Source organism: Anser anser (assembly GCF_964211835.1).
Source record: "Anser anser genome assembly, chromosome: 1".
Lineage (NCBI taxonomy): Eukaryota > Metazoa > Chordata > Aves > Anseriformes > Anatidae > Anser > Anser anser.
This window is the reverse complement of record NC_139720.1, coordinates 117,800,185-117,827,528: the sequence shown is the minus strand read 5'-3', so window position 1 is coordinate 117,827,528 and position 27,344 is coordinate 117,800,185. Positions and strand designations below refer to the sequence as shown.

Below are 27,344 nucleotides of genomic sequence, written 5' to 3'. Positions count from 1 at the left end.
TTTGAAGTACACGTGCCATATTATTGCTTCTGTTACCAGTCTTAATTGTCAAGGACTGGTAGTGTTTGAGCTACTTTGATTCTTCTCAGCAATCATTCAGCTGCTGCTATCTTCTCTGTGGTGCAATCCCAAAGGTCAGTAGCTCAAGGTGTATGAACAGGTGTATCCTATCACAGCCCTACGTTACTTCTGGCAGTCTTCTTCATCACTTCTGGTTACTTCATACAGTATACAGTCATAACAAGAGAGAAAGCAGCGTGAACACAAGAAGAACTTCGTGCTTTCAAGCAGGCCCCATATCCCACCCCCCACATTTACAGATTTATCCAAAATACAATGTCCACAAGAAAAAAATGATTTATTGAACGAGACTAAATGATCTAATGCTTAGACACCAAATTTGCATTAACAATGCTGTTGCAGAGGTACATAAATGATGCACGGAACTTTTTAATGCATGTAATGAGTCTAAGCACAAGAAATACAAAAAAGGGCATTTGATGCCTTCCAAGTCACAAAGCTTTGATAGACTACAAAAGATCTTACATGCCCAACAATTCAAATATAGTTTCAACTTTTTACGTTACTGAATTTTGTGCTTTTGAGTTCTCTTGAAGCTATAAAGAATTATAAACTATTTGAGCTTAAGAAATGCAAAGCTCATCAGATTCGTAACATAAATGTAGATAACCATTATAAAATACTGTCTTTTAAAAGGTATGCCAGAAATGTATTTTAACTCAGAGTGAATGGCAGCTGTAGAATTGGAATAACTCTGAAAAAACTATGAAGAGACATCAAATAGGTTAGATCAGTTTTTCTTTTACTTTTTCTCCCCTATAGATACACCTCTCCTTACAGTGCCATTGTGACTGTGCAGTGGGTATCCCAGATGTTACATTTATCCATTTTTCTTCTTTTTGTCTTCAATGTTTATTGCAATTTTCACTATGCCGATATTTTGGGTAATTTACTCAATTTAACCCAACAATGCCAATGAAACTGAATTGACAGTGTTTGATTTTTGTTTGTAAAGTTGTCCTGAATGAAAATCTAGACACTGCTGAAGACAATACACACTCCACATGCATATGTACAAAACATTATATCAGCGTCATGGCACACCATTATGCATGAATCCCAACACACGATCACATCACTAAAATTTTAGCTAAAAAACTGACTGCCATTTCTGCCTGCTCCATTTAGTACTGTGGGCAACGGGGTATTTGAACAAGCAACAGGTTCAAAAGATTCAGAGCCAATTGAAAGAGATTCAGACAATCATTTAAATACATTTCCATAATAGGTTATATATAATAAACCAAACCCCAATGCACCCTGATCCTTGATTTACCTATGCAAACCAGATCCACCTACTGATTTTTTGCATCTCTATCCTAGGAGGAATATTGCATCTTCAACATACTGCATTAACAGCCATGCACATACAAATTCTTTTATGCATATTCCACAAATGACTTCTCACCCACAGTACACGATAAATGTACAACATACTTATTGTCTTGTCAGAAAATTGCATTATGCTAATAAACAATGACATTTTAAAGTAAGATTAACAATAATTGCTCGAACAGCAGATATTATCAATTTTATCAGATGTATTCTCCAGAGTTCTTTACTGATCTGTTAAACCAATAGAAACTTAAAAAAAAATCAGTCCTTCATTTATATGAGAAAAGACAAGAGCAAAATGACTTTCTAACACTCTGATGGTAGTACCACAAATTTATTGCAAGAACCAGCATGGATTAGAATCGAGCAACCGAGACCAACTAGCAATCTACAAGTACGCTAGTATTTTGAAGGAATTCTAGGTGAACTATGAAAGAGTGGTTTCAACCCAGCTGCTTATGGGGAGTAATCTGTCAGAGGACAATCAGCATCAAAGACTGTTAAAAAATAATATTTAAGTAAGCAAATATATTATGCCACAATGTTTAATTTTGCTGGCTGAAGCAGCCGAATGTTTATCAGTTATCATAAGACAAATTAATGAAGCAGGTCTACTCCCTCTCTTAAAGGATCCTGGAAGCAGCTGGTGGGAAGTTTCATGAACAGCTTTGTTCTGGCACCAGGTCGTGCTTTGAAACTGAACTCTAATGTAGAGATCTGCTGCAAAGCCTTTACTTTATTTGCATAAGCAAAACTTTCAAAGAAAGATTTCAAATCTTTCAACCGTATCAGAAGTTTACTTTTGTTTGCTCTCCCCTTCCTCACAGTTCCCCCTCAAAATACATTAATAGACTCTCAGAGAAGTACACCTCATTCTGTACCAAAGAAGCAAAGAAAAAAAATCAAAGCATGCACAGCAGTAGTAAGAAGTCCAAACAAAAACTTAATACAAGGAAATGCTGCAGAAAGAACTCTCTTCTGGTTCTATATCAAAGCCAAAACCAAACTGTTTGGGCTGTAGAGTTTCACCCTGTGTTGAGAGGCACCAAAAGTTTGAGAGATGTGTACCCTATAGCCAAGGATGCACTACGCTGATCTAGCTTTACTACAGTCAGAAGTTCATTCACTGAATGAGATCTGAGCTCTGGTGAAATGTGGTGACACCAGCTGCTAGAGAGGAAAACTAGGATCCTTGAGAGACCTTCAGGAAAGTCAGCACTGGGGGCGGAGGGAGACCACCTGGAGTTATCAAGGGTTTCTTTCATCTGAGAGCATTATTTTGGTTACAGTAGAGAGAAGAAGCCAGCTTACAATATATGACAAGTGTAAGTCAGCTTTGGCACTTGTGTTACTGAAAATAACATGATGAGTGTTCTCAGCTCTACAGGCAACCCACTGTGAAGGCTTATTTGTATCAGCGATCACTTGAGCAGCTAGGCATTCATCATTCCAGGAAAAGCTCGCTTACTTGGGTAAAGCTAAGCAAGTCCAGCTGGTATTAAGCAGAGACATGAGGTAATCATTATTTCTAGAAGAATCAACAGATGACAAGGTTGACGCAGGAAAAATGATGGGGTAAAACTTTAAATTACACAAACAACTAATAGGGTTAAAAATCTGTGTCTTTTTTCCTTTTTAAGCCCTATCCAGTGAGAGACAGTTTAACAGCATGAAGTGCAAGTTTCCTTTAACTGGCTCAAAAATTTCCCAGAACAATCTAACCCTCAACATTCCTTAATTAAATGAATGGGTCTCTTGGGAATTACATGGACAGAGACCAGACTTTTTGTAGACCACACCTGAGCAGAGACTGGATTTTGTTTCTTTTCTGTTAATAGAAAAAAACAAGTATTTCAAGATACAGCTGAAGTGGTGTCAAAATAGCAATGTCCCAGGTCACAACCAGAATCTTGTATATACAATTTATATTAACTTAAAAAAATAAACAAGTTCAAAATACCTCCAGAGAACGTTCTAGTTTAGCAAAATGTTCTGTACAAAAGTAGGCCACATCTATTGGTTTAAAAGAAGTCCACAGCAGTTGATTTCTTCTTAGCTGGAACAGTAAAGGGTTTCTTCAGCTTAGGTTCTCCTGTTGGGATACCTGCAGGTGACTTCAGCACTCCGTGACGGGGTTTCTGTTCAGGATTGAAAGCTACACGGGACAGTCCTTCTGGGCTCACCAAGATACTTTTGTCCGTCTTTTTAAATTCTGTTGAAAAACAAGCAAGCGCATTAAAAGCAATGCAGTTCCTGGGCCCAATCAATCAATTGTGGAATTGTCCAACCCTGAAAGTTTGCTTTAGATCTTTAAGTCCATCATTAAGGATCATGCAAGTCTAGCCTAAGACTTTGGTGGGAAAAGAGAAAGACGGTGGTGAAATGCATTTCTTGGCTGAGTCCCTTTGAGAATGGGGTCTGCCGCAATGCAGAGAGGCTGTGAACCATTCCCCAAAGTTTCACAGGCTGGAGACTTAGCCTACTCCTCAGAAACAAGCGTTCTATGTACCCCAAATACCCCGCATTCTTTTAAAGGATCACAATGGGTAAGTAGTGGTGCTATTCTTACATTTAAGCAGCACATCTCTAGAGATTCCTGGTTATCCCCTCTGCTAGTAGATACGCATTTTTGCTCTTTGTGCAGCTGTATTATATTAACATAAATACATATATCAAACCCCATTATTTTCCATTTGAACTTTGCCTATAGCACACATCAGAGTAAAAAAAGTAGCTGAATGAATACATGGAATAAGAAAATGTCTTGCTCCATAGCACAGAAGTTGGGAACAGGGAAAACTGTCTGCTTACATATGGGATCCAGAGCAGGACTGATATTTATCTACTCGTTACTATAATAAATCAGAGGCAAACAAAATAAAGCGAAGCTTTGCTGTAATACAGCCTGAGCTCATCATATCAACGCCTTTGTTCTACTAAACAGCACTTGGCAATGAAGAACGTGAAGTGTATCAGCTTCCTGAGAGGCTCCCTGCGTGACAGGAGGCCCAGGAAGGAGAGCTTGTCACTGCTGCACTGTTTTCAGTCTGGAAGGCTCCATCTGCATGTCAGTAAAGCAGCACTCTAGAATCACCCAAGTCTAGCACTTTGGGCAGAACGTCCTGAATTTCATCATCTCCTCTGGATGGGAACTTGAGGATGGTTTATAAACTGGTTCATGAACTGTACACAAGTATTTACACAAAAAGGGATGAGACCATGAGAGAGAGGGAGGGAGGGTACGTGAGTGTGTACGTAGGGGGAAGGGGGAAGCTTCCCCCTTCCTTGGCAACATGCGAGACTGTGGAGACACACGGATTAGACTCACCAGCAGTCATGTTTTTATTCAAGCCAAAGGTGACTTTTTTGGAGCCGGACGATTGCAGTTTATTCAACTATGAAGCAAAATAAAGACAGAAAATAAAATTAGACTTCTGAGGCAACAGTATGAATTCTTTTACCTCCATCCCCTCCAATTCTCTACCACTGAAATGCTGCCCTCTGCTATGCCAGCACCGATTTTCCAGCTAAAAGCAAACATTGCATTTGTAGAGAAGCGACATTCCCCCTAAGGTCCTTACATAATTCAATAACAAACAAGATTCTGTGTATTAAACACACTGGCTTCAATACGCCCATGCCTCAAAGTGCAAAGAGGGCTTGAAAAGATGTATGTTAATAAGGTTTAGAAAAGAAGGCAGTCTTTTGAAGCCCTGCACTGCTACCAGCTTCTGCAAGTGGGAAGAAATGGAGGCTCAGAGTCCCTTAGCACAACCAAAAGTCAGTTAACGCTTTCGTTTTCCCGTGAAAGGAGCAGGTTTAGAATGACAGCCTTCTAACAGAGAGGTATTTTTGAAATCAGTGCAGAAGGAAGAAGAGACTTTAAAGATGCCTACAACTCATTTTCTGAAACTCCTTGCAGACAGAGCCACGCATGGCTCCAGAAATGCAACAGTATTTCCAGGTTTATCTGATTGCGTCAGGAGATTAACACAGACTGGAAGAGACAGAATGAGTAAGGACTGCATGCACTTAGTTTGAGTGTGTGTTTTGGGAAGAAACCTGTGGCAAGACCTAGCTGCCATTTGTGAGATCACATTACCTGCATGGAGGTCCTGGTGGAAGAGATGGCGCTTTTGGCTTTCCTGAAGAATACCGGCTTTGGTAAAGTTGATTTTTCAAATTTTACAAAATCACTTCCTGGTTTTGCTTTCTTCTTCTTTAATGGTGCCAGAGCAGTGCTGCTTTCCTGTAAAGAAGGAAGGGAAAAAATCCTCTCAGTACAAAAGCACTGTACCTAACTATACCTAGTACAGCGATTGGTGCTCAGAGCTTACCACACATGGCTCTGTAAACTTTGCCACAGCTGAGAATGTGCTAGCTGGTACTCACACAAACCAATCATCCTGATTAACTCTCAGGAGCTAAGCTTACAGTTAACATGACTGCAAATAACTGGCTCTGCTCTGGAACATAAAGCTCATTGCATAGCAAGGAAAGTAGAACTTGTGAAACTTTCTGGCCCATGAGAATGCAAACAAAGCTTTTTTTTTTTTTCTTAACTGTGCATAAGGCTCCCTTACAAGCAACCCAGACCTCCTGCACCAAAGTGCTGATGGTGTCTTTTTTCTTGGCTTTAAGCTAAACCTCTTTAGAGGTACCTCATGGTGCCTCTAAATGGAAGAGATATGCAGCTAATGAACAAATTCACCTTTAGGCTGGGATAGAGACAAAAAAAAGCAGACTACGACATCTGTGAACACTCAAGAAATCCAGCAAGTGTATGTTGTTACTGGTTTGATGCCCTCCCCTCAGATTCATACTGAGTATTGCCATTTAAAGCAACCCTTCTCTCCAGCACAAGGCAATTCTCAAGACTTGTAATGGCAGTGCCACTAACAAAATGTACTGTTCCAGAGCCTTCCAGCCTGTCGTCTGTGGGCTACTGTGAAAGGAAAGTTCATCTGTGCTCTACAGCACCCTACAGACGTGAAATTCTTAAAACAGTTTCCACAGCACAGCTGCAGATTGTCTGGGGATACAGCTTCTGTTTGAAAGTCACTTCTGCTTTAGAAGTCTTTTAGCTTCTTTTAGCTTCCCAAATTCTGGAAACAACTGTGAACTAAGACTGAACTAAGGCTGAACTTGTTTGTTTGTGTTTTTCCTCCTCCTCCCTCTCAATATTTGAAGATTTTTTTTTTTAATATATAAATATGTCACTCAATTTCTGGGTAAGAGACCAATATTACCTTACTAAAACTAGGAAATAAAACAACATTTCTCAAGCAATGAAAAAAAAATGGCAAAGCCTGATTTCTTCCATATTTATATTTTTTAGCTTCACCCTGCTCACTTTTTATACCAGTACTCTCCTTCTCCTGAGTCAACTTGCAACATTTCTTTCATGACCCCCCCCCACCCAAAACACACAGACAGCTTCATGGATTGAGCAAGGAACAGCAAATTCTGTTGTTTCTTTGGAATTACACATAGGAAAACTGGCCCACTAGTTTGTGTGCTGACTGACCAATCAGCCAACAGACAAGTGCTGCCACCCTTTTTGCATTCTCATCTTTTTGCCAAAATGTGCCCTTCGTAAGCATGATGTACGCTCAACCACACCCAGTGCAAATGAATAAATAACCAGGGGGGGGAACAAAAACCAACAACCAAAGACCCACACCCTAATACTGCAAATCTCAGCTACATGAGCTTTTCAGACGAGCACCTAGCACAGGCTTTAATGCCATCGCATAAGAAGGCATAAGAATGTGGCAGGGGTGGAGATTCTGGGAGACCGGTCCTTTTGGTGACAGTACATAATGACATCGACATACAACCTGCTCATGAAGTCCCACACTCAGAAAGCTGAAGCCAGGCTTGAAAAGTAGCCTGGCAGTTTGTGAGGAAGGCTGGGCAGTGGGGTGGGGAGAGAGAGAGATCTACGTACCTCCTGTCTGCTCTTCTTGCACGCAGTCTCCAGAACTCCATTGGCTTCAACAGAGTTTAGCACCTCTTTTACTTTTCTCTTCTTTTTCAAGGTTGCTGCTTTCTGGTTGGAGACCTTCATCCCTTCCAAACTAACCAGCTTTGTCTTTTTCTTTAATTTGACCTTCTTGGAGAGTACAGATTCAGAGTCTGCATCCCTTGACAGCATCCCAGGCAAGCCCTCCTTGTTGGATTTCAGGCCGGTCTGCTGCAAAAAGGTATCCCCGTTGACCAAGACGGACTCTGCTTTTTGTTTCTTTTTCACAACCTTAGAAATTAATGGTGTGACAGACGGGCTGACATCCTCTGCCCCATTGGCGTTAGCTGGTCCATTCTGACACGCAGGCTTTACAGGAACATTCTGCACTTTTGGATTCGTTTTCTTTGACTGAGTCTTTCTACTCTGTTCTGCGTCAGTCTGACTGCTCTGCACAGAGGTGCTGTGCTTATCTCTGGTGTCAGTTGTTACATTTTTGGTCTCGTTCACCTCATTTACTAACAATTTCTTTTTCTTCCTTTCCTTGTTATTTTCTGACACATTTCCCTGGTTAAATACAATAGATACAGATGTTTCAGCCATTCCCTCCTCACAGTTTCCATCAGCTGTTCCAGAATCAGCACTTGGTCTGTCCCGCTTCTTCCTTTTTTTCCTCCTCTTCTGGTGAACTGATGTCTCCTGCGCACTTGAAGCCTCTTGTTCATCCTTCCCTGAGTCTACCCCAAAAGGAATACCATACAACACAGATGTGAAACAGATGTGAAACATAAGATGTGGAACTTAGAGCAACTGAGTTTTATTTAGTTATTCCCCCTGCCCGCCCCCCAACAGGAATAGCATTTTCCTGCTATCAACCATCACTACAGTTTTAATGTTACAGCTAATCAAGACATTGCATTCTCCCAACTCCTAGCCTAATTAATATTTTGCTGATCTCACCTTGTCACAGCTGATATCTAAGCCATTCCCTGTGGTAACATTGTTCTGTATAGTAATATCGCTAGAAAGAGTTATTAGCCTTCTGTTGGGCTTAATAGGCAGGTATCTCAGGTTCCGTAATTTGGTGAAATATTTTTGGGTACAAATTCAGCTTTTGTCATGTCAGTATAAGTCATGATGCTAGAGACACCTGCATGTGCTTCTTAGAAATTCTTCATCTTTCCAGGAGCACCCCCAGATTCCTATGTTTTAAGTTATCCGATTTCAAGAAGACTGTCATATTTGTTTTCCTACAGTAAATGGAACTGCTCAATGGAGTCATGCAAACAACTGCTCCCATTTCTGCTTTTGACCAAAACCGATGAGATCTTTGCCTCAAAATTCATAATAAAATTTCCACCCCTTTCAAAGTGACCTTAACTTCACACTTAACCTTCTCTGCAATACAATGCAAATCAGCGCATTCTGAAGAACAGCTTATGTCATCTTCGGAACAGCTCTGATACTTTGCCTAATTGCACAAGTGATTACAGATAGTCTCTCTTCCAAAGGTTGATCTTGCCTTACCTTTTACTTTTTCCAGATTGTTTTTCTCCGAAGGTTTGACAGCTTTTTTCTTTCGCCTTCCCCTGCTAAATGTATCATCATCTTCATCTGTAGAAACATCTTCAGGAAAATCTTCGGGGAAGATTCCTGTTGAGGATGAAGGATAAGGTATCTGAAAACTAACAGTATTCCTATGTTGCTGTACATATACAGCATAACTCCCAGAGAAAGAAAATCAACTCCCTGTTCCCCATTCAGGCCAAAAGAAAATCATACCAATGATTTTTATTTAAGTAAAAATAATCATTTTTGGAACAAAGCACAGGGCTGACCAAGCTGTGATGAGGATTTGGCCATCTCACCAAAAACATGCAATGTGTCTTAATGAAGTTAAAGGAAAAAAAAACAAAACACAACACTACAGTATCATAGAATGGAATCTCTTAGGTTGGAAAAGACCTCCAAGGTCATCAAGTCCAACCGTTAACCTAGCACTGCCAAGTCTACCACTAAACCATGTCCCTAAGCACCACATCTCCACATCTTCTGAATACCTCCAGGGATGGTGACTCAACCACTTCCCTGGGCAGCCTGTTCCAATGCCTCATAACCCTTTCAGTGAAAAAATTTCTCCTAGTATCCACCCTAAACCTCCTGTAGTGCAACCTGAGGCTATTTTCTCTTGTCCTTTCACTTATTGCTTGAAAGAAGAGACCGACCTCTACCCCGCTACAGCCTCCTTTGAGGTAGTTGCTGAGACCAATAAGGCCTCCCCTGAGCCCTCTTTTCTCTAAGCTAAATAACCCCATTTCCCTCAACTGCTCCTTGTAAAACTCGATCTCCAGATGCTTCACCAGCTTCATTGCCCTTCTTTGGGCACGAAATCCTTGACATACACATAAAAAGATTTGCAATACATATCGTATGGGGACCATTATGTATCATTTAATGGAAAGAAACTGTCTCTGTATGCTGCTCAGTCCTTACCTTCTGCTAAGTTCTGGAACCTGGAGGCGGGGAGGGAGGGAGAGAAGGAAAACAAAAGAGTATTATTGATTTAGTACCAATTATAGCACTAGAAGCATAGTGTCACCATACTTTATTATACTTTTGTCAAAATAAGAACAATGTATTTTACACAGGAAAACACAAGCGCTCATTCCAGAAGAGATGTGCCTCAGAAACCCAAAACCTGAAAGTTTTGAGAAAAGAGGAATTTAACACTTCTCCTGTACCATGTAACATTGTGTCATTCGCAATCCAATGTCATCTTGCAGTACAAAGCCACCCAGTGTAGATAAACAGCTGCAGCTAGCTGAGGTGTATTACCAATAAGGAACAGCTGCAGCTAGCTGAGGTGTATTACCAATAAGGAACAGCAGCACAGGCTTCAGGCACCCTATGCGTGTTATCCAGGGCTGTGAGATAAGCCTTCCCTTGTGACACTGTCACCAGGTCAAACTGAAGCGCGAGAAGGAAATGCACAGGCAGTGGAAGTAGGTACACGTGGCCTGGGAAGAGTACAAGGATGCTGTTCAGATACGCAGGGATGGGCTCAGGAAAGCCAAGGCACGGATGGAACTGAGCTTGGCAAGGGATGCAAAAAATAACAAGAAAAGGTTCCACAGGCACATTGCTCAGAAACGGAATGCCAAGGAGAGCGTGCCCCCTCTGAAAGATGAGAAGGGTGAACTGGTAATGACAGACATGGAGAAGGCTGAGGTACTCAACAACTTTGCCTCAGTCTTCACTATCAGTCAGGCTTCCCACGTCTCTTGTTTCCCTGAACGTGAAGATGAGGGCTGAGGGAGCAAAGTCCCTCCCACTGTAAGGTTAGAGATCACCTGATGAAACTGAACAAGTACAAGCCTATGGGGCCAGATGACATGCATCCCAGGGTTCTGATGGAATTGGCTGATAGAGCTGTCAAGCCTCTCTCCATCATATTTGAAAAGTCCTGGCAGTCAGGTGTAGTCCCTGGAGACTGGAAGGGAATCACCACCCTCATTTTTAAAAAAAGGTAGAAAGGAGGAACCAGGGAACTATAGATCAGTGAGTCTCACCTCTGTGCCTGGAAAGACTGTGGAACAAGATCCTCCTGGAAGCAGTGTCAAGGCACACGCAAGACAAAGAGGTGATTCTACACTAATGCACGCAGCATGGGTAACAAACAAGAGGAGCTGGAAGCCATCGTGCAGCAGGCAGGCTATGACTTGGTTGCCATCACGGAAACGTGGTGGGACCACTCTCATGACTGGAGTGCTGCAATGTCTGGCTATAGGCTCTTCAGAAGGGACAGGCAGCACAGAAGGGGTGGTGGTGTGGCTCTCTACATTAGAGAGTGTTTTGATGTTGTGGAACTTGAGGTTGGGAATGATAAGGTTGAGTCTCTGTGGGTTAGGATCAGCGGGAAGGCCGGCAAGGCAAGCATCCTGGTGGGGGTCTGTTACAGACTGCCAAACCAGGATGAGGAGACAGATGAGGACTTCTACAGGCAGCTGGCAGAAGCTGCGAAATCGTCAGCGCTCGTTCTCATGGGGAACTTCAACTTCCCAGACATATCCTGGAAGCACAACACAGCCCAGAGAAAGCAGTCTAGGAGGTTTCTGGAGAGCGTGGAAGATAGCTTCCTGACGCAGCTGGTTAGAGAGCCTACCAGGGGAGGTGCCCCCCTACACCTTCTGTTCACAAACAGTGATGGACTGGTGGGAGATGTGGTGGTCAAGAGCTGTCTTGGGCAGAGCGACCACGAAATGGTTCAGTTCTCTATTCTTGGAGAAGTCAGGAAAGGGACCAGTAAAACGGCTGTCTTGGACTTCCGGAGGGCTGACTTTGAGCTGCTCAGGACGCTGGTTGGCCGAGTCCCTTGGGAGGCGGTTCTGAAGGGCAGAGGAGTCCAGGAAGGCTGGGCGCTCCTCAAGAAGGAAATCGTGATGGCACAGGAGCGGTCCATCCCCACGTGTCCAAAGACGAGCCGGCGTGGAAGAAGACCGGCCTGGCTCAACAGAGAGTTGCGGCTTGTGCTTAGCAGAAAAAAGAGGGTTTATAATCTTTGGAAAAGAGGGCGGGCTACTCAAGAGGACTATAAGGATGTTGCGAGGCTGTGCAGGGACAAAATTAGAAAGGCCAAAGCTCATCTGGAGCTCAATCTGGCCTCTGCCGTTAAAGATAACAAAAAATGTTTTTACAAATACATCAACACAAAAAGGAGGACTAAGGAGAATCTCCATAATCTACCCTAAGGAGGGTAGACCCAGGGAACTATAGGCCTGTTAGTTTGACCTCAGTGCCAGGGAAGCTCATGGAGCAGATTATCTTGAGGGTCATCACGCGGCACTTGCAGGGCAAGCAGGTGATCAGGCCCAGTCAGCATGGGTTTATGAAAGGCAGGTCCTGCTTGACGAACCTGATCTCCTTCTATGACAAAGTGACGCGCTTGGTGGATAAGGGAAAGGCTGTGGATGTGGTCTAGCTTGACTTTAGTAAGGCTTTTGACACCGTTTCCCACAACATTCTCCTCAAGAAACTGGCTGCTCGTGGCTTGGAGTGATGTACGCTTCATTGGGTTAAAAACGGGCTGGATGGCCGGGCCCAAAGAGTTGTGATGAATGGAGCCAAATCCAATTGGAGGCCGGTCACTACTGGAGTCCCCCAGGGCTCAGTGCTGGGGCCGGTCCTCTTTAATATCTTTATCGATGACCTGGATGACGGGATTGAGTGCACCCTCAGTAAGTTTGCAGATGACACCAAGTTAGGTGCGTGTGTCGATCTGCTCGAGGGAAGGAAGGCTCTGCAGGAGGATCTGGATAGGCTGGACCGATGGGCTGAGGTCAACTGTATGAAGTTCAACAAGGCCAAGTGCCGGGTCCTGCACCTGGGGCACAACAACCCCAAGCAGCGCTACAGGCTGGGAGATGAGTGGTTGGAAAGCTGCCTGGCAGAGAAGGACCTGGGAGTATTGGTTGATAGTCAGCTGAATATGAGCCAGCAGTGTGCTCAGGTGGCCAAGAAGGCCAACAGCATCCTGGCTTGCATAAGAAGCAGTGTGGCCAGCAGGGCTAGGGAAGTGATTGTGCCCCTGTACTCGGCTCTGGTGAGGCCGCACCTCGAGTACTGTGTTCAGTTTTGGGCCCCTCGCTACAAGAAGGACATGGAGGTGCTCGAGAGAGTCCAGAGAAGGGCAATGAAGCTGGTGAGGGGTCTGGAGAACAAGTCTTACGAGGAGCGGCTGAGGGAGCTGGGGTTGTTCAGCCTGGAGAAGAGGAGGCTCAGGGGCAACCTTATCGCACTCCACAGGTACCTTAAAGGAGGCTGTAGCGAGGTGGGGGTTGGTCTGTTCTCCCACGTGCCTGGTGACAGGACGAGGGGGAACGGGCTAAAGTTGCGCCAGGGGAGGTTTAGGTTGGATATTAGGAAGAACTTCTTTACTGAAAGGGTTGTTAGGCATTGGAATGGGCTGCCCAGGGAGGTGGTGGAGTCACCATCCCTGGAGGTCTTTAAAAGACACTTAGATGTAGCCCTTAGTGATATGGTTTAGTGGAGGACTTGTTAGTGTTAGGTCAGAGGTTGGACTGGGTGATCTTGGAGGTCTCTTCCAACCTAAACAATTCTGTGTGATTCTGTGATTCGAGACAACCAGCACAGCTTCACCAACGGCAATTTGCGCCTGACCAGTCTGGTGGCCTTCTGTGATGGAGTGACTGCATCAGTTGACAAGTGAAGACCGACTGATGTCATCCTACCTGGGACTTCTGCAAGGCCTTTGACATGGTACCACGTGACATCCCAATCTCCAAATTGGAGAGGTATGGATCTGATGGGTGGACCATTCAGAAAATAAGAGTTGGCTTGAAGGTCACACCCAGAGAGTGGTGATCAACGGCTCTGCATCCAAGTGGAGGCTGGTAACAAGTGGTGTCCCTCAGGGGTCTGTCCTGGGACTGGTGCTGTTTAATACCTTTATTAATGACACGGACAGTGAGATTGAGTGTACCGTCAGCAAGTTTGCAGGTGACACGAAGCTGAGTGGTGCAGTCGATACAACAGAAGCAAGGGATGCCATCTAAAGGGTCCTGAACAAGCTTGAGAAGTGGGCCCACGTGAACTGCATGAGATTCAACAAGTCCAAATGCAAGGTGCTGCACCTGGGTCAGGGTAATCCCAGACAGGAGCACAGACTGGGAGAAGAACTCACAGAGAGCAGCCCTGAAGACAAAGACATGGGGGTTCTGGTGGATGAAAAGCTCGATATGAGCCAGCAGTGTGTGTCTGCAGCCCAGAAGGCCAACCGTATCCTGGGCTGCATCAAGAGAGGAGTGGACAGCAGATGAAGGGAGGTGACTGTCCCTCTCTGCTCTGCCCTTGTGAGGCCCCACTTGGAGTGCTGCGTCCAGGTCTGGGGCTCCCAGCACAAGAAGGATGTGGGGCTGGTAGAGCGAGTCCAGAGGAGGGCCACGAAGATGATCAGAGGGCTGGAGCACCTCTCCTATGAAGAAAGGCTGAGAGAGTTGGGGATGTTCAGCCTGAAGAAAAGACTCCAGGATGACCTCACTGCAGCTTTTCAGTACTTAAAGGGTGCTTTTAAGAAAGATTAAGAGCAACTTTTTGCTCAGATAATGACAGGACAAGGGGGAATGGTTTTAAACTAAAAGAGGGGAGATTAAGGTTAGAGATTAGGAAGAAATTCTTTACTCAGAGGGTGGTGAGGCACTGGAACAGGTTATCCAGAGAAGCTGTGGATGCCCCATCCCTGGACGTTTTCAAGGCCAGGTTGGACAGGGCTTTGGATAACCTGATCTAGTGGAAGGTGTCTCTGAGCATGGCAGGGGGGTTGGAACAAGGTTATCTTTAAGATCCCTTCTAACCCAAGCCATTCTGTGATTCTATGATGATTCTACGATTCAGGTCAAAAGAGGGTGAGTAGAAAATGAAGCAGAAGTTGCTTAGGACAAGGTAGCAGATGCGATGTGTATTTCAACAGAACTCACTTTCTGACCAGCTTGTACAGACGCTTTCTGTTACGCGTGGGTATATTTTTCTTGCTCGCCAGTTCGAAGAGTTTGTCAGCAACAGCCTTATAATCAAACTGTTGGAGGAAAGTAAGAGATTTTTTCTTAGTTGGCTTATCATGCAATGAAACTCACATTACTCAATAAAACTAACATTACCAACACTTCAAGTAGCGTACACATCCTTTAAACCCAAAGTAATTTTCTCTGTTGAAATTTACACCCCTTCTCACACGTATACTCACTTTTACAAATGGTTGCTTCTTTAACAGAGCAGTTGAACTCTGTATTGCTTCCCAAAACATTTCTAACCTTAATTCCTATTGATGAGAGAAGCCAACCAACTTCAAAACTCCCCAAAATATTTAAGTATCAGATTTAAACAATGACAAGTCCTAGTTCTTACTTAAAAGCCACAGATTCATGAAGAACATCCACCAAACACATTAAGGCAGATACTTCAAAAACATTACACTGCACTGGAAGGTCTTGAAAACACAGACTGCAACATGTTACTCTCTCTCTTACGCATCCCATCACCCATTACTTTTGCTCTTACTGTCAATAAAACTTATGCTGACTGCTTGACTGTTCATAGTGATTTGGCTTTTGCCACACATTCCTGAACTCTTGAAACAGGAAGGGAAGAGCAGAAGGTATGGTAGAGGGGAAGAAGGAATCAGAATTTCAACATGGATTTATTTCCTTATGAAGTACTCAGAGTACATTACATAAATACCAACGTACATTAGGGCAGAAGGGGATTAACATTTTTTAATATGTTTATCCAATTAAAACCCTTTATTTCAGTACTTCTTGAAAACAATCAAAGAAGAAAACAGGAAGAGTACTACTAAAACAGAAAGCAAGCAACAAACCTGAAGAACAGGCCCAATACTGTCATCAGCATTTTTGTAAACATCCTCTGTTTTTTCAGAGCTCTGCACTGATTTTTTTGAAAAGCATTTATCTGCTGCAATAAAAAAAGAATATTAATGTTTAGTTTGTAAAAACAGACATGCCAAGCACAGCTCTCATATACATGCATTTTTCTTCACACTATCTTGGAAATCTGTACTGATTTAAGTACTTTATGTCACCATTAATGCAATGGTTGTGTATTGCTTATCTGAGTGTTTTTGAGTTGTCTCTGTACTAAAGCATACCTGGATTGAAAACATTCCTGCTCAGCCTTTTTTTCCCTTTTCTAAACTTTAAGCCCTCAAAGGATGCCAAAAGAACATCTTCAAAAAAAGTTCTGAATATCTAAGAGCCAAAAGCCAGACCAGATTATCTCCCACTGTCGTGGAAAGCTGATTATTGTTTGGTTAAACCGAGACCGCTCACTTTTGTGACATGTTCTAGAGGAATCATTCTGTTTAACCTCATCTGAGGGGATCAAATCACAATTACCCTTACATCACCCTCAACACGTGCTTGAGGTTCAGAACAGAAATGTATTTCTAAGAAGCAGATTTTTTGTGATCCTAGTATTACCAAGGCCAGTTAGAATTCTCTCCTCACCTTTGGTTTTAAGCACCTCATCATTTCCGTGTTCACTGTCATCTTCAGACACGCCTTCCTCATCACTGCCACTACCCAGTTCTTTCATTAGGTCCTCAATGGCATAAGGGGACTGATCCACAATGACTTCAAAGATACCACCGGCTACAGCATACATTATGCTAGAACTGTATTAAAAGAGAGTAGAGATGAGAGTGGAAAGGCAGAAGCGTACCGACCCTCTCTTCTCACGTTCAAAAAAAATGGAAATTTGGGAGACATAGGGAAAATGTGTAAGAAGGAAGAAAGTAGAAGAGCATCTAGCCCTCCAGATAAGGAAAGTAAACCTGTTACTTCCTAAACAGCAGTCCTTTAAATCGAAATAATTATAGCTGAGTAGGTGTCCTGCCAATGTTCCCCTCTTAAATTTCACTGTGTTTATATACTACTTTACACTACATTGCAGCAACAGAGAAATCTAACTGGATCAGCTGCACCATGCATGTTAAAAACAAAACTAACCAACAGATGTTAGTGTTTTTTTTTTTTTTTTAATAAATCCATAGGGCTTATTTGTAACTTTGATAAACATCCGTTATCTTCAAAGGACTGCATACACAGTAAAATATCCTTCTTTCTCTACATTCTGAAGTTACACTGTGTATCTTCTTTAACCCATTTATTAGGATGCAGAGCATTGTTACAGAATTTCTTAATTCTTAAGAAATACTTATCCTTTCATTAAACTTACTCCTTTGATTTGGCAACAAACTTGCAGAAAGGTTCAATGAACTTGAGATTCTGGTCTGCTGTGAGCTGTATGATTAGAAAAAAATAATTAGCACAATAAATATTATACGTGCACACTGAAATTCCTTGAATGCTTGGTGTGGTGGGGGATCATCTTTAAGAAATTATGTCAGTCTTTCAGCACACTGTCTAATTCCAACCAACAGGAATATCCAGTGACTTTTTCTTACCACTGCTACTACCAACTTCCAGACACTCCCTGGAAGCATTATAAAAATGCTAACTGCTTTGCAAACTTTAACTTTCTGAGTAGAGGAAATATAATGAGGCTTCTTATTTCAAAAATGGAAAAATGAGGCCAAGAAACCTTAAACTGTTTAGTTCTCTTTCACAAAGAAAGCCTGCAGCGTAAACATGGGTAAGATCTGAGTTTCTCTTAACCTGCCAGCCTAGACCAAAACACTGTCAGTTACAATACTACTAAAGATAAAGACCCTTCCCTCAACTAAATTTATAAACACTGCCTGTGATTTCAAGTAGTCTACAAGTCTAAGTCCCCACGGTCACTTTAAGTGGCTTAGCCATGGATTGAGAGTTCTATTACTATGGAGCTGCAGACATTATTTATGCTCCAAGACCAGACACTTCTCTTGCAGAGACCTCCCTCTCACTCCACAATCTGGAACAACAAAAGCTGCAGGCAGGATAGCTTGTAATACTGACTGCAAAAGGATACTAGTGGAAAATTGCTGACACTTTCAGCCACTGCTATGGTATCAGATGCCATAAACGAGGATAAAAATGAGCCTGAAACTAAGTGCGGGGCAGCCGGCAGCTCAGCCTTGTAGACTAACAGGAGAAACACCCTTAAGAGAAGTCAGCAACAACAGCTGCAGCAACAGGCTTTCAGCTGCTGCAAAACTCTACAGCACCTACCAAAATTAAGGGCACCTGGAACAAAAGCAGGCAGCAATCCACAGCAGAGAAAGACAGTTGTCATCAGCAAAACAACTAGACGTAGAGTGTAACTTGCTCAATGCACAGGTCTGAAGGCAACAATAAAAAATAAACCAGACCTCTGAAAGCTTATTTTCTTCCTCTGCTTTGGTGTGTTAGAGAATCAGCCAAGAGCAGGCTTTATGTCAGTCTTTGTGAAAGCAAGGACTAGCAAACACGTTCATGCAAGGGAAAAGAATTTAAGTCCATTCTGTGAAACAAACAAACGAGAATGGTAAAACTCTTTGACTGCTATTTCCAACCTCAATTTGGAGCGGATATCAGTAGTCAGGAGCCTGAGAGAAACTACTATATTCTCACTTTCCACACTAATACACAAAAACTGTATTGCTTCTGAAGTGCTGAATGCCACAGTTGACATTAATCAGGAAGAAAATTAAAATGTATTTTCTAACCTCCTTCGCACCAACTTTAGCCAACTCTTGAAGATAGATATCAATTAAATGGAACTTTATTCCGCTGGGAGTATTGCTCTCTGGGTCCATAACTTCTTTCATCAATAGCTGCAGTAATAGATCTCTTAGACTACAAAAAAAAAAAGGAAAAAAGAAAGAGAGCAAGACATTCATATTCAATTGCTCAGATTGTTTGCTTTGAAAATAAACTCTAGCCATTCCCAGTTTTACCAGTTCTTAAGATGGCTGATCAACAGCCACAAGAAATAAATCCAGTGATCAATTTTCACATCTTAAAAACCAATTAAATAATCCATCCATAACTAGAACTCCTTACAGTCCAGACTATTTTGTAGCATCACAATCCACCACAGTTTGCTACAGTGGAAATGATGGTTTTAAAATTCACACTTTAACACGGACTGAACTTTACTATCCCATATGATTGATGGATAGGATGAAGGCTTCTGCCACTTGAGCAGGGCATTCCTAAAGCCCCAGCTGTCATATTCATCCTTGATGGGCAACACCTACCACCCCCCATTTTACAAGACAATTTTCATGTTGGTGCGCACCCAACAGTTAAATTTAACACCGATCCTTCTCAAACTCATTTCAGCTGTGCAGACTTTGCCAGCATTGAAGCATACTATCCACTGTCCCTTAGAGCAAAACATTTACACCAAAGAACAGATCGTAGGCCGTTAGGCGTAAAACGTCATCATCCCAAGAGCTCAAGCCAGAAGTGACTGAGCTGTAAGGGCTGTGGCTCTGTTCCATAACTAACTTCTGGACTACCAACAAATACTTCCCACTGCTGGAATCACAAGGCTCAAAAAGACATGCTATCACACCAAGTTGTGGGAAGTGTCGATCTGCTGGAGAGTAGGAAGGCCCTGCAGAGGGACCTGGACAGGATGGGTCGATGGGCAGGGGCCAAGGGGATGAGGTTCAACATGGCTAAGTGCTGGGTCCTGCACTTTGGCCACAACAACCCCATGCAGCGCTACAGGCCTGGGGCAGAGTGGCTGGAAAGCTGTGCAGAGGAAGGCCAACGGAGAAACGTGCTTCTTGAGCCCCCTCACTCTGCAAAGAGAGGAATTCATGATCTTCTCTTCCCACACTGCCGCACCTCATGGAGAAGGACCTCCAAGCCATACCTCCAGTGAAGCTGGAAAAAGGCAGGCTAAGTAATGACACTTTGTCAGAGATCACTCTGGGTGACCATGTCTCTGCCATGGAAATGCGTGTGGGAAAGAGTACTGGCTTTGTCAAGCCTCCTCCAATTCCTTCCTCCCACACTTTCTGTTCCTTCTTAAGGAGCACTTTTAGCTCTTCAACCTGTGGTCATCTACCCAATACAAAATTAAGGTAAAACAGAGGGGATGACAGGTAGTCAGCTTTACATTCCCTTTTATTTCCATGATATCACACCTACATGCATCTGCATTCCAGAAAGCATGAGAGATAAAGGATAAACTTGAAGTGCTTGATAGCCTAGCATTAAGAGACTTTAAAGCTCTTCATCAGTTTAAATGCATCTTAGAGATGCTCTAAACAGAGCAAGATAGCTGCAATTACTTGCCATTTGATAGGATATGGAAGAAATACAAATAAACTCGCTGATGTAACCTGGCTCCCTGTTGTATACAATTAAGTAGTAACTTCCAGTTCAGTCTCATAAAAAGGCAAGTCACCATGATTAAACAGAGTGGAAAAAAAAAAAAGACAGAGCCAGTGAGAAACATACTACAACCAAGAATAAATTCCTTTTCTGTGTTTTCAGGGATGCTAACTCAGTCTAATCTCTCCAGTGATGATGTTCCACTGCTAACTCTTTTGGCCAAGTGAAAAAGATCTGGCAAACCCCATCATATATCTGGAGGTTTTGTATTTCAAGGCTGCTTTTTTTCTGAACTATGTATCATAAGAGATCCAGAGAACAAATGAGCCTTAGTGCTAAGACTTCATGACAGCGCCATCTGCAGACAAAAAGGATCTATTAAATGTTAATAAGAAAAATTGGGTAACTTCTCTATGAAGAAATTACATTCAGAAGTCTGCTCACCTTTCATCCCAGCCATTTCTTTTCAGCACTTCGAAAGACTGCCTCAAAATCAGACGGATTAGCTGCAAAGTACAAAATCTTTTACACGCATTCATAAAGAAAAGAGTTGGTGTACTGTAATAGGAATGGATTTCTTTGTAAAGCTCTTCATAGTACAAGATGAAAAGCTTCCTCCCCCAAACATTGACAGACTTGTCTATTATGTCAAGCTACAGATGGATGCTGTGAGGCTCCAAAGACAATAAACTATTCTCACATAGCGAGCCCAGCAAAATCAATGACTGTCTCTACCATACAGCTTTCTCCCGCTCCATCACCCCGATTTCTTCATTAAGTGCTGCCAAATTAAAAAACCCACAACTTCAACAAGAGACAACAATAAAGACAGATTATAACAATAATCATTTAATTGACTGGAACCTTTCGCTAAGAGACAGCCACATGTAAACCAGCTACATTAAACTGGCTCAGAACACTTAACTGAAGTACCTGCTTTCTGCTAACACTGAGCAACAAAATACAACAGCAAATGTGCCTGCAATTAGCTTCTTTCAAATTAAAAGATTAACTTGATTTCATTCTTTTCAAAAGGCAGGTCTTTTAAGAGTGTTCTTTCACTGATTTTACTGTCTTTTAATATAGCGTTTCCTATAAAAAGAACTGATAGCTGAACTTACTACAGTGGTGGAAAGTTGGTGTTCTAGTGACAACTGCTTTTTTATACAGATTCATTAAAGTCTTTAAAGAGTCTGATCTAAATTATTGATGCTGATGCAGTGTCCACCTAGACAACATTAATACGTAGTGAGGGCACTTGCACAAGAAAATAGCTTCCTCCCTAAGAAGCTTTTCCCAATGAAAATCCATGAGAAGTATCACTGTTATAAAGGAAGGCAAGCAAAAAAGCACTCACGGCATGACAAATAATTACTTTAAGACCTTGGACAGTGACTGAAAGCCTTTAAAACGAGTGTCTTGCAATGCATCATGAAGATAGCCACTTGTTCTCTCTTACGATATACATAAATGCACGTGCAGACAAAGCTGTCTTCCAACACAACATCACCATTTACACCAGAAAAGATCCACAAGTGAGCTAATTAGTATTACCATATAATATTTATCAAGACGCAGATTGTCTATCCCATTCCATTCACGGCTCATAGTTTGCCAAAATGTTTGAATGAACAAGTGTCCTGTAAGAAAGTAAGAAAAAAAATCATCAGCATGTCTGGCACAAAAGTTTCTTTCGCTAACCTAAAAATCTCAAGAAATCACTTCAACATGAGGAAGAGATGTTTTTCCCAAGGGGTTTACCCAAGGACTGGGATAGAGCTAAGGGAAGATCTGTTTGAGATGAGTACAAGGACAAGCTGATTAAACTTCAGAAAAACAAGAAAGGCTCACAGCTACTTTCAAAGGCAAGTGCAACTACAGTGAGAATTGTAATAAAAGGAAGTTACTGAGCCTGAGCTTTTTATATGTACATTTTCTGTTATATATGCAAAAGTTAGAGCAAGATACCCATTCTGCACTCGTGTCTACCCATGCTAGTTTGGCACTGACCAAGCACTGTATTTCAAGTGCATTTTGTACACTTCACAGCTCATGAAATGAGGTTGGTTTTGAGTATGATATACCCAGAACAAGTAGATGCAGAATAGCAAAGTAAGGCAACAAGTATGCTTTGCCACACACCCTGCAAAATCTCACCTTTACTGCACTGGAGGTACAACCCTTCCCCTGCAATGATCGGAAACAAACTGCACCTGATCCAGGGCACAGATGCTCCACTTAGTGCAATCACACATACCAGCTGGACAACAAACAAAGGAAAAACAAGGAACCACCCGTATCTCGCTGTCTCTATTTTGGGACTGTGATAGCGGGTTCAAAATGAGTCAGATAATGAAATAGTACTTACGAGCCTCTGTATTCTGAATCACATGGATAAGCTGTGAGATATTATTTGCAAGTTCTTCCTAAAAGTAAATAAATACAGTTAGTAGAGCATGTTTCAGAGCTTGGTCTCCTCAATACACATTCAATGAGAAAATAGCAAGTATGAATATGACACAACATCCCTCAAAATTAAGAAAAATTCTCTTAACAGCTGCTTTCATACCGTAGCTGTCCTTCCACTGGGATTAGTCCTGTTTTAAGAGAGGAGTCAAAGCTATCAAGCCGTGTTAATTTATCAGGTATCTACACAAATCATCCTTTTGGCAGCAGACAGAACTAAATTGGGAGAATAATCCAGTGTATTTGAATTAACAAATAATATAAAATTTCAAGGGTACTGTTCTAATGTAAGTTAATTGTAGATGGAGCTTTCTGTACTATTTGTGAGATAAAACTTGCTCACACAAAGAGACAAGTGATTTTAAAACTGGTTAAGTGAGGTTACCAAGATTTGGTACTCCAAAGCTATTATCTTTTGAAAGCAGGTAGACGAACTGGAGAAGGAAGCAAAAACTGTAGTGGAGGAAGTGCCAGTGCCACCAAACTCTTCATAATATCAAAAGAAAAGGAAGTTTGAAACTTTTGAACTAGACTAACTGAAGGTTACACGTATGTTTAAGTTACGGTTAAGGGCAACCTGCTGCTACTGTTGTAGTCCCATCAAATCCATGTACTTCATAATTACATGTATTTCATTTGGAAGGAATACAGCTACACCTGCCTTGGGAAAGGGTGATTGCAAGCACCACGCCATTTAGGCTTCTGTTCATGTGGTGAGGATCACAGAATTGGTCACCTCTCCTGCACGTGCCACATATGAGCAGCAGGGGAAGAAAGAAAAGTGTGCAAGACTCACCACAGCCATTTTCACTATGGTAAATTAGTATGTTTTAGGAGACCCACTCAGGCAAATATAAAAGCAGTTACTATACCTGTAGCAGAGGTTTATCCTGCATCCACAAGCAATAGAACAGCCCCTTCCATATTTTTAGCAGTTCTTCCTGGCTGAAGCCACCTGTGGAATACAAGAAGATTGAATGAAAATGAAAAATCCACCAGATTTCCACCCACGTGCTTTCAAGCAGTAGTCTCTCTTCCCTGCTCTCCTTCACTTTTGTTATATTTTCTTAGCCAAATGTTGATTTCCACTGTAAGCAAACTAACTGGAAGGCCACTCGGCATAGTTTAGTCATTCCATGACTTTAGGCTTCTATCTTGTGCCAAAGTACCAAAGATTTCAAAGAAATCATAGATGAGATGTGGCTTCATTTGATAGCGTACGCTTCTGACAGTCAACAAATTTCCTCTACATTAAGATTCATAATCAAAACGCCTGAGCAACTATAAAGAAAATCTTTTCATTGCATTTAGTCTTGAGGTACAGTATCACCTGAATTTTAACAGCAAAGATTATTTTCACTACAGTGTAAAAATTCACATTGTAGCAAAAAGCACACATTACAGACAGAAAGTACTACCTGGAAAGAATGCTTTAAAAAACAATTAGAGATCCCAAATACGTTTCTGAGAATTAACATTTTGACAGCATACAAAGTAGCTGCAAAAACCTACTGGAGCTATTTTCAAGCTACGGCCTGTTGCTAGATCCAAATTGAGCGTGTTCTCCTGGAAACAAGTCATCTGAAAGCAATCATCACTACTGCACCACTCTTTACTCAGACAAAAAACTGTAAACATCTTAGTTAAATCATCTGCAGTCATGCTCAGTTAAAAAGAAAGGAAGTAGAGGTGGTGGAAGATATATGCAAAGTGCACCGGAGGAAACAGTATGCTTACTAGTATTAATAAGTTTAACCTGGATTTGTCAGTGATGTTAAGATTAAACATGATATCATTTGATTCACTGATTTAATATTCACTTAATAAATGTTATTTTTTTTTATGTTTAACAGATTCATGTGCTACATATATAGCAGTAAGAAGCAGGCTTAGCTTTGCACATAGCACTAACTCTATAGAAGCATCAGATATTAGGCTTATGCCCCAGGGATGTCAGCTTCTATCTATAAAGATGGCCCAAGAGACTTTGTCTAAGGAACACGGGCTTCCCACAGAGTTGCTTTTCAGACACTGAGAGCTTTTAACAGTGTCCTAGGCAATCCTTTGTCATCTTGACAAAGGACCCTGACCAAAACGTTCTAGAGCATGTTCCTTTTCCCAGTCACTCAAAAAGCACTTTTCAAGACTGGGTTTTCTATTCTTCCATTTTGCAAGCCCTGCTGTCACCATCCACTGCTGGCAAAGAATCATTCCGGCAAGGTTATTTTAAAATCTCAGCCTAAATGCAGTACGGAAAACTGAAGGCCTTCTTTATCTAAACGATACCTTGAGAAAGTTTGGTCTTCACGTCTGGACTGTAACTCTGTCCCTACATACAGTGTGGGAGCTTGCACTAGTAATCACTCATAAGCAGCCACTGAAGACATGCTACTTTAATGAAAGTCTTGTTAGCATTTCTGTTTGGGAGTTATTCCGGTTTGACAATGCTAGTTAAAATTGTTGATTTACTGTAGATAATCTCCAAGGACCTACACAAGCTTATTTCAGTGGGAATGGTATACTTACATAAATCCTTTACAGAACTGGGCTCAAGTAAATGCAGCTAGCGTTTAAGAACACCTCACAATCTTTCCTCTTTTAACATGTTTACTCTTACTATTCTTTCACCAATTAATTTACTGATTTCTCTATACGAGATATTAGATGATACAAGCAAATGTGACCCTCCAATCATCAGCCCAGCATAGCACATCTTTCCTCTTTCAAGGCATGGACTTTAACAACGAATTAACATGAAAAAAAAAATAAAATGAACACTTCCAAGGAATAACATGCTCATCCAAGCTCAACTGCACACATATAATGACTTCAGCCGTTCTATACCTTCTCCAGAAATTAACTTATTTAAAATCAAGTAAGGAAGGCTCTGCATCTTCAAAGTTTACCCAGCATGGCCTAGCATAGACCGTACTGAATAGTCCTCTGCTTGTGTTCTGTCTACCTGTGAAAGATCTGACTGAAGCGAATGTCAGCAGTAACTCTACCCACTCTTTGAAAAGTCAGCAAGCTCTCGATTGTTCGAGTTAAAGTGTCTAGCTGGGTTACCTGAAGTGTGACCCTTGTCTCTGGCAGAACCCTGCCTGGATATAAGCCTGCTCATTAATAACTTAATCTCTCTTCAACGTAATACTTTCTCTCCAAGTCTGAAAAAGTTAACTTAAAATTTAATATTACCAGCTTAAACAGTACCTAAGAGCAAGTCAATCTAAGAGCACTGGAAATTAAGTCACCTTGGTTTCCCAGTTGTTTGCATTTCATGGCGGGTTAACTTTAACATGCAAAAGGTTGACATTCCAACTCACGGTTTCCCCGTGTTAGTTTCCTAATAGTTTAAGACATTAGCTGAATATGCAACTTCTTCCCTCAGTTGGGGCGCTCCTCTCCACCTGGCCAACTACATCCACTAACTGAAGAGGAAGCCGTCCTTTGTGGTAAGATGCGTGGAGAAGCACTGAATATTTGGGTGTCATATCCAGCACAGGAAGTCTCCAGAGCTAAAAACAAATGGAAGCTTGAAAAATATGTGTGTGTGGGGGGGGGAATACCATGTGCACTCACTTGCTCTTACTCATCCCTAGGCATCCCCTAGGTCTCTGGTAACTGTCAGAAATGGGATGATGAGCTACTGGCCCCATGGCCTGGCCCAGTAAGGCTGGTCTTATGTGTTCTTCCCTCTGTCAAACACTGCTAATAGCTCAAATATTATTTGGAAAGGAATAAACAACATGTTCCCCAGTGTCTCTGCAAGGAATTAACTTAGGCTGAACCAGCCTTCCCGTTTAGCTCTTGGTGTGCCAGGTCTAGGCTGGTGCCCTCAAAGCCAAGGGGGGTGTCCGTGTGTGCCTCACGTACTGCATCCAGCTTGTGACACGGCGTGCTGGAAACAGCAATCCACGCGCATCGCAGAAGCTGTTGGACATCCCCACACCGTGCTCCTTGTCGCTCCACGGGGAAGGTTTACCGAACTGGGCCCACGCGTTCGCAGTCTGTCACCGTGCTGGTAAGCCTCCCGTGTGGGCAAGGAAAGGGTGCACAGAAGCACCTCCAGGCGCAGCCAGCTCCAGGACGGCCTGCCCGAAGCCACTAGGCACGGCTTACACAGGCCGCGGCCCGGCACGCCGCTGAAGGGTGCCCGCATCGGGTCCTGGGGCGGCCACGCGCGGCTCCACGTGGGCCAGCAAACCTTGCTAATACCACGAACGCAGGGCTACGAGACAACCCATACAACCTGAAGGAGAATTGGCTCCGGAACGGCTGCAGTTAAACAACCCAACGCTTCCCCAGCCCCTCAAAGCACTCCCTAAAAAAAAATATAAGATGAATAGAGGCGAAAAATAAACGAAAAAGGGAAAAACCACCCCAGGTCGCCACGCAGCGACCCCGGGCCGGCGGGGCAGGCCCGGCAGCGGCTCCCGCCCCCCGCACGCGTTCCCCCGGCCGCTGGCGGCGGGGCACGAGAGGCCGCCGAGCCCAGCCGAGCCGAGCCGAGCCGAGCCGAGCCGTGCCCATCCGTACCCTCGGGGCGCTGCGTGCGGCCGCTGAGGTACCCCCGCAGCTTCCTGACGGCGCGGTCCCGGATGCGCTTCTCGTTGGCGGCCAGCCGCTGAGCGAACTGCACCTCGGGCGCCGGCACGGCGGCGGGAGCCATGGCTCGGCCCGGCACGGCTCGGCCC

General features: G+C 42.8%; 1 protein-coding gene across 2 annotated transcripts; it reads right to left on the bottom strand.

Moving 5' to 3' along the window:
• Positions 1-339: 339 nt before the first annotated feature.
• Positions 340-27,326, bottom strand: RRP1B (ribosomal RNA processing 1B). Of its 2 annotated transcripts, none has more exons than XM_083820672.1 (16): positions 27,187-27,326; positions 23,523-23,605; positions 22,553-22,610; positions 21,739-21,824; positions 20,629-20,690; positions 18,561-18,690; positions 17,150-17,214; positions 16,420-16,586; positions 15,774-15,868; positions 14,875-14,972; positions 9,875-9,894; positions 8,909-9,034; positions 7,367-8,118; positions 5,519-5,665; positions 4,745-4,811; positions 340-3,628 (listed from the first exon to the last, which is right to left on the bottom strand). In XM_083820672.1, exons 1-16 carry the CDS (start codon positions 27,317-27,319, stop codon positions 3,438-3,440), a joined length of 2,280 nt encoding a protein of 759 aa, XP_083676798.1. In that variant the 5' UTR covers positions 27,320-27,326; the 3' UTR covers positions 340-3,437. The 2 variants fall into 2 exon arrangements, with proteins under 2 accessions (XP_083676798.1, XP_083676799.1); XM_083820673.1 differs by having other exon boundaries at positions 15,774-15,865.
• Positions 27,327-27,344: the final 18 nt, after the last annotated feature.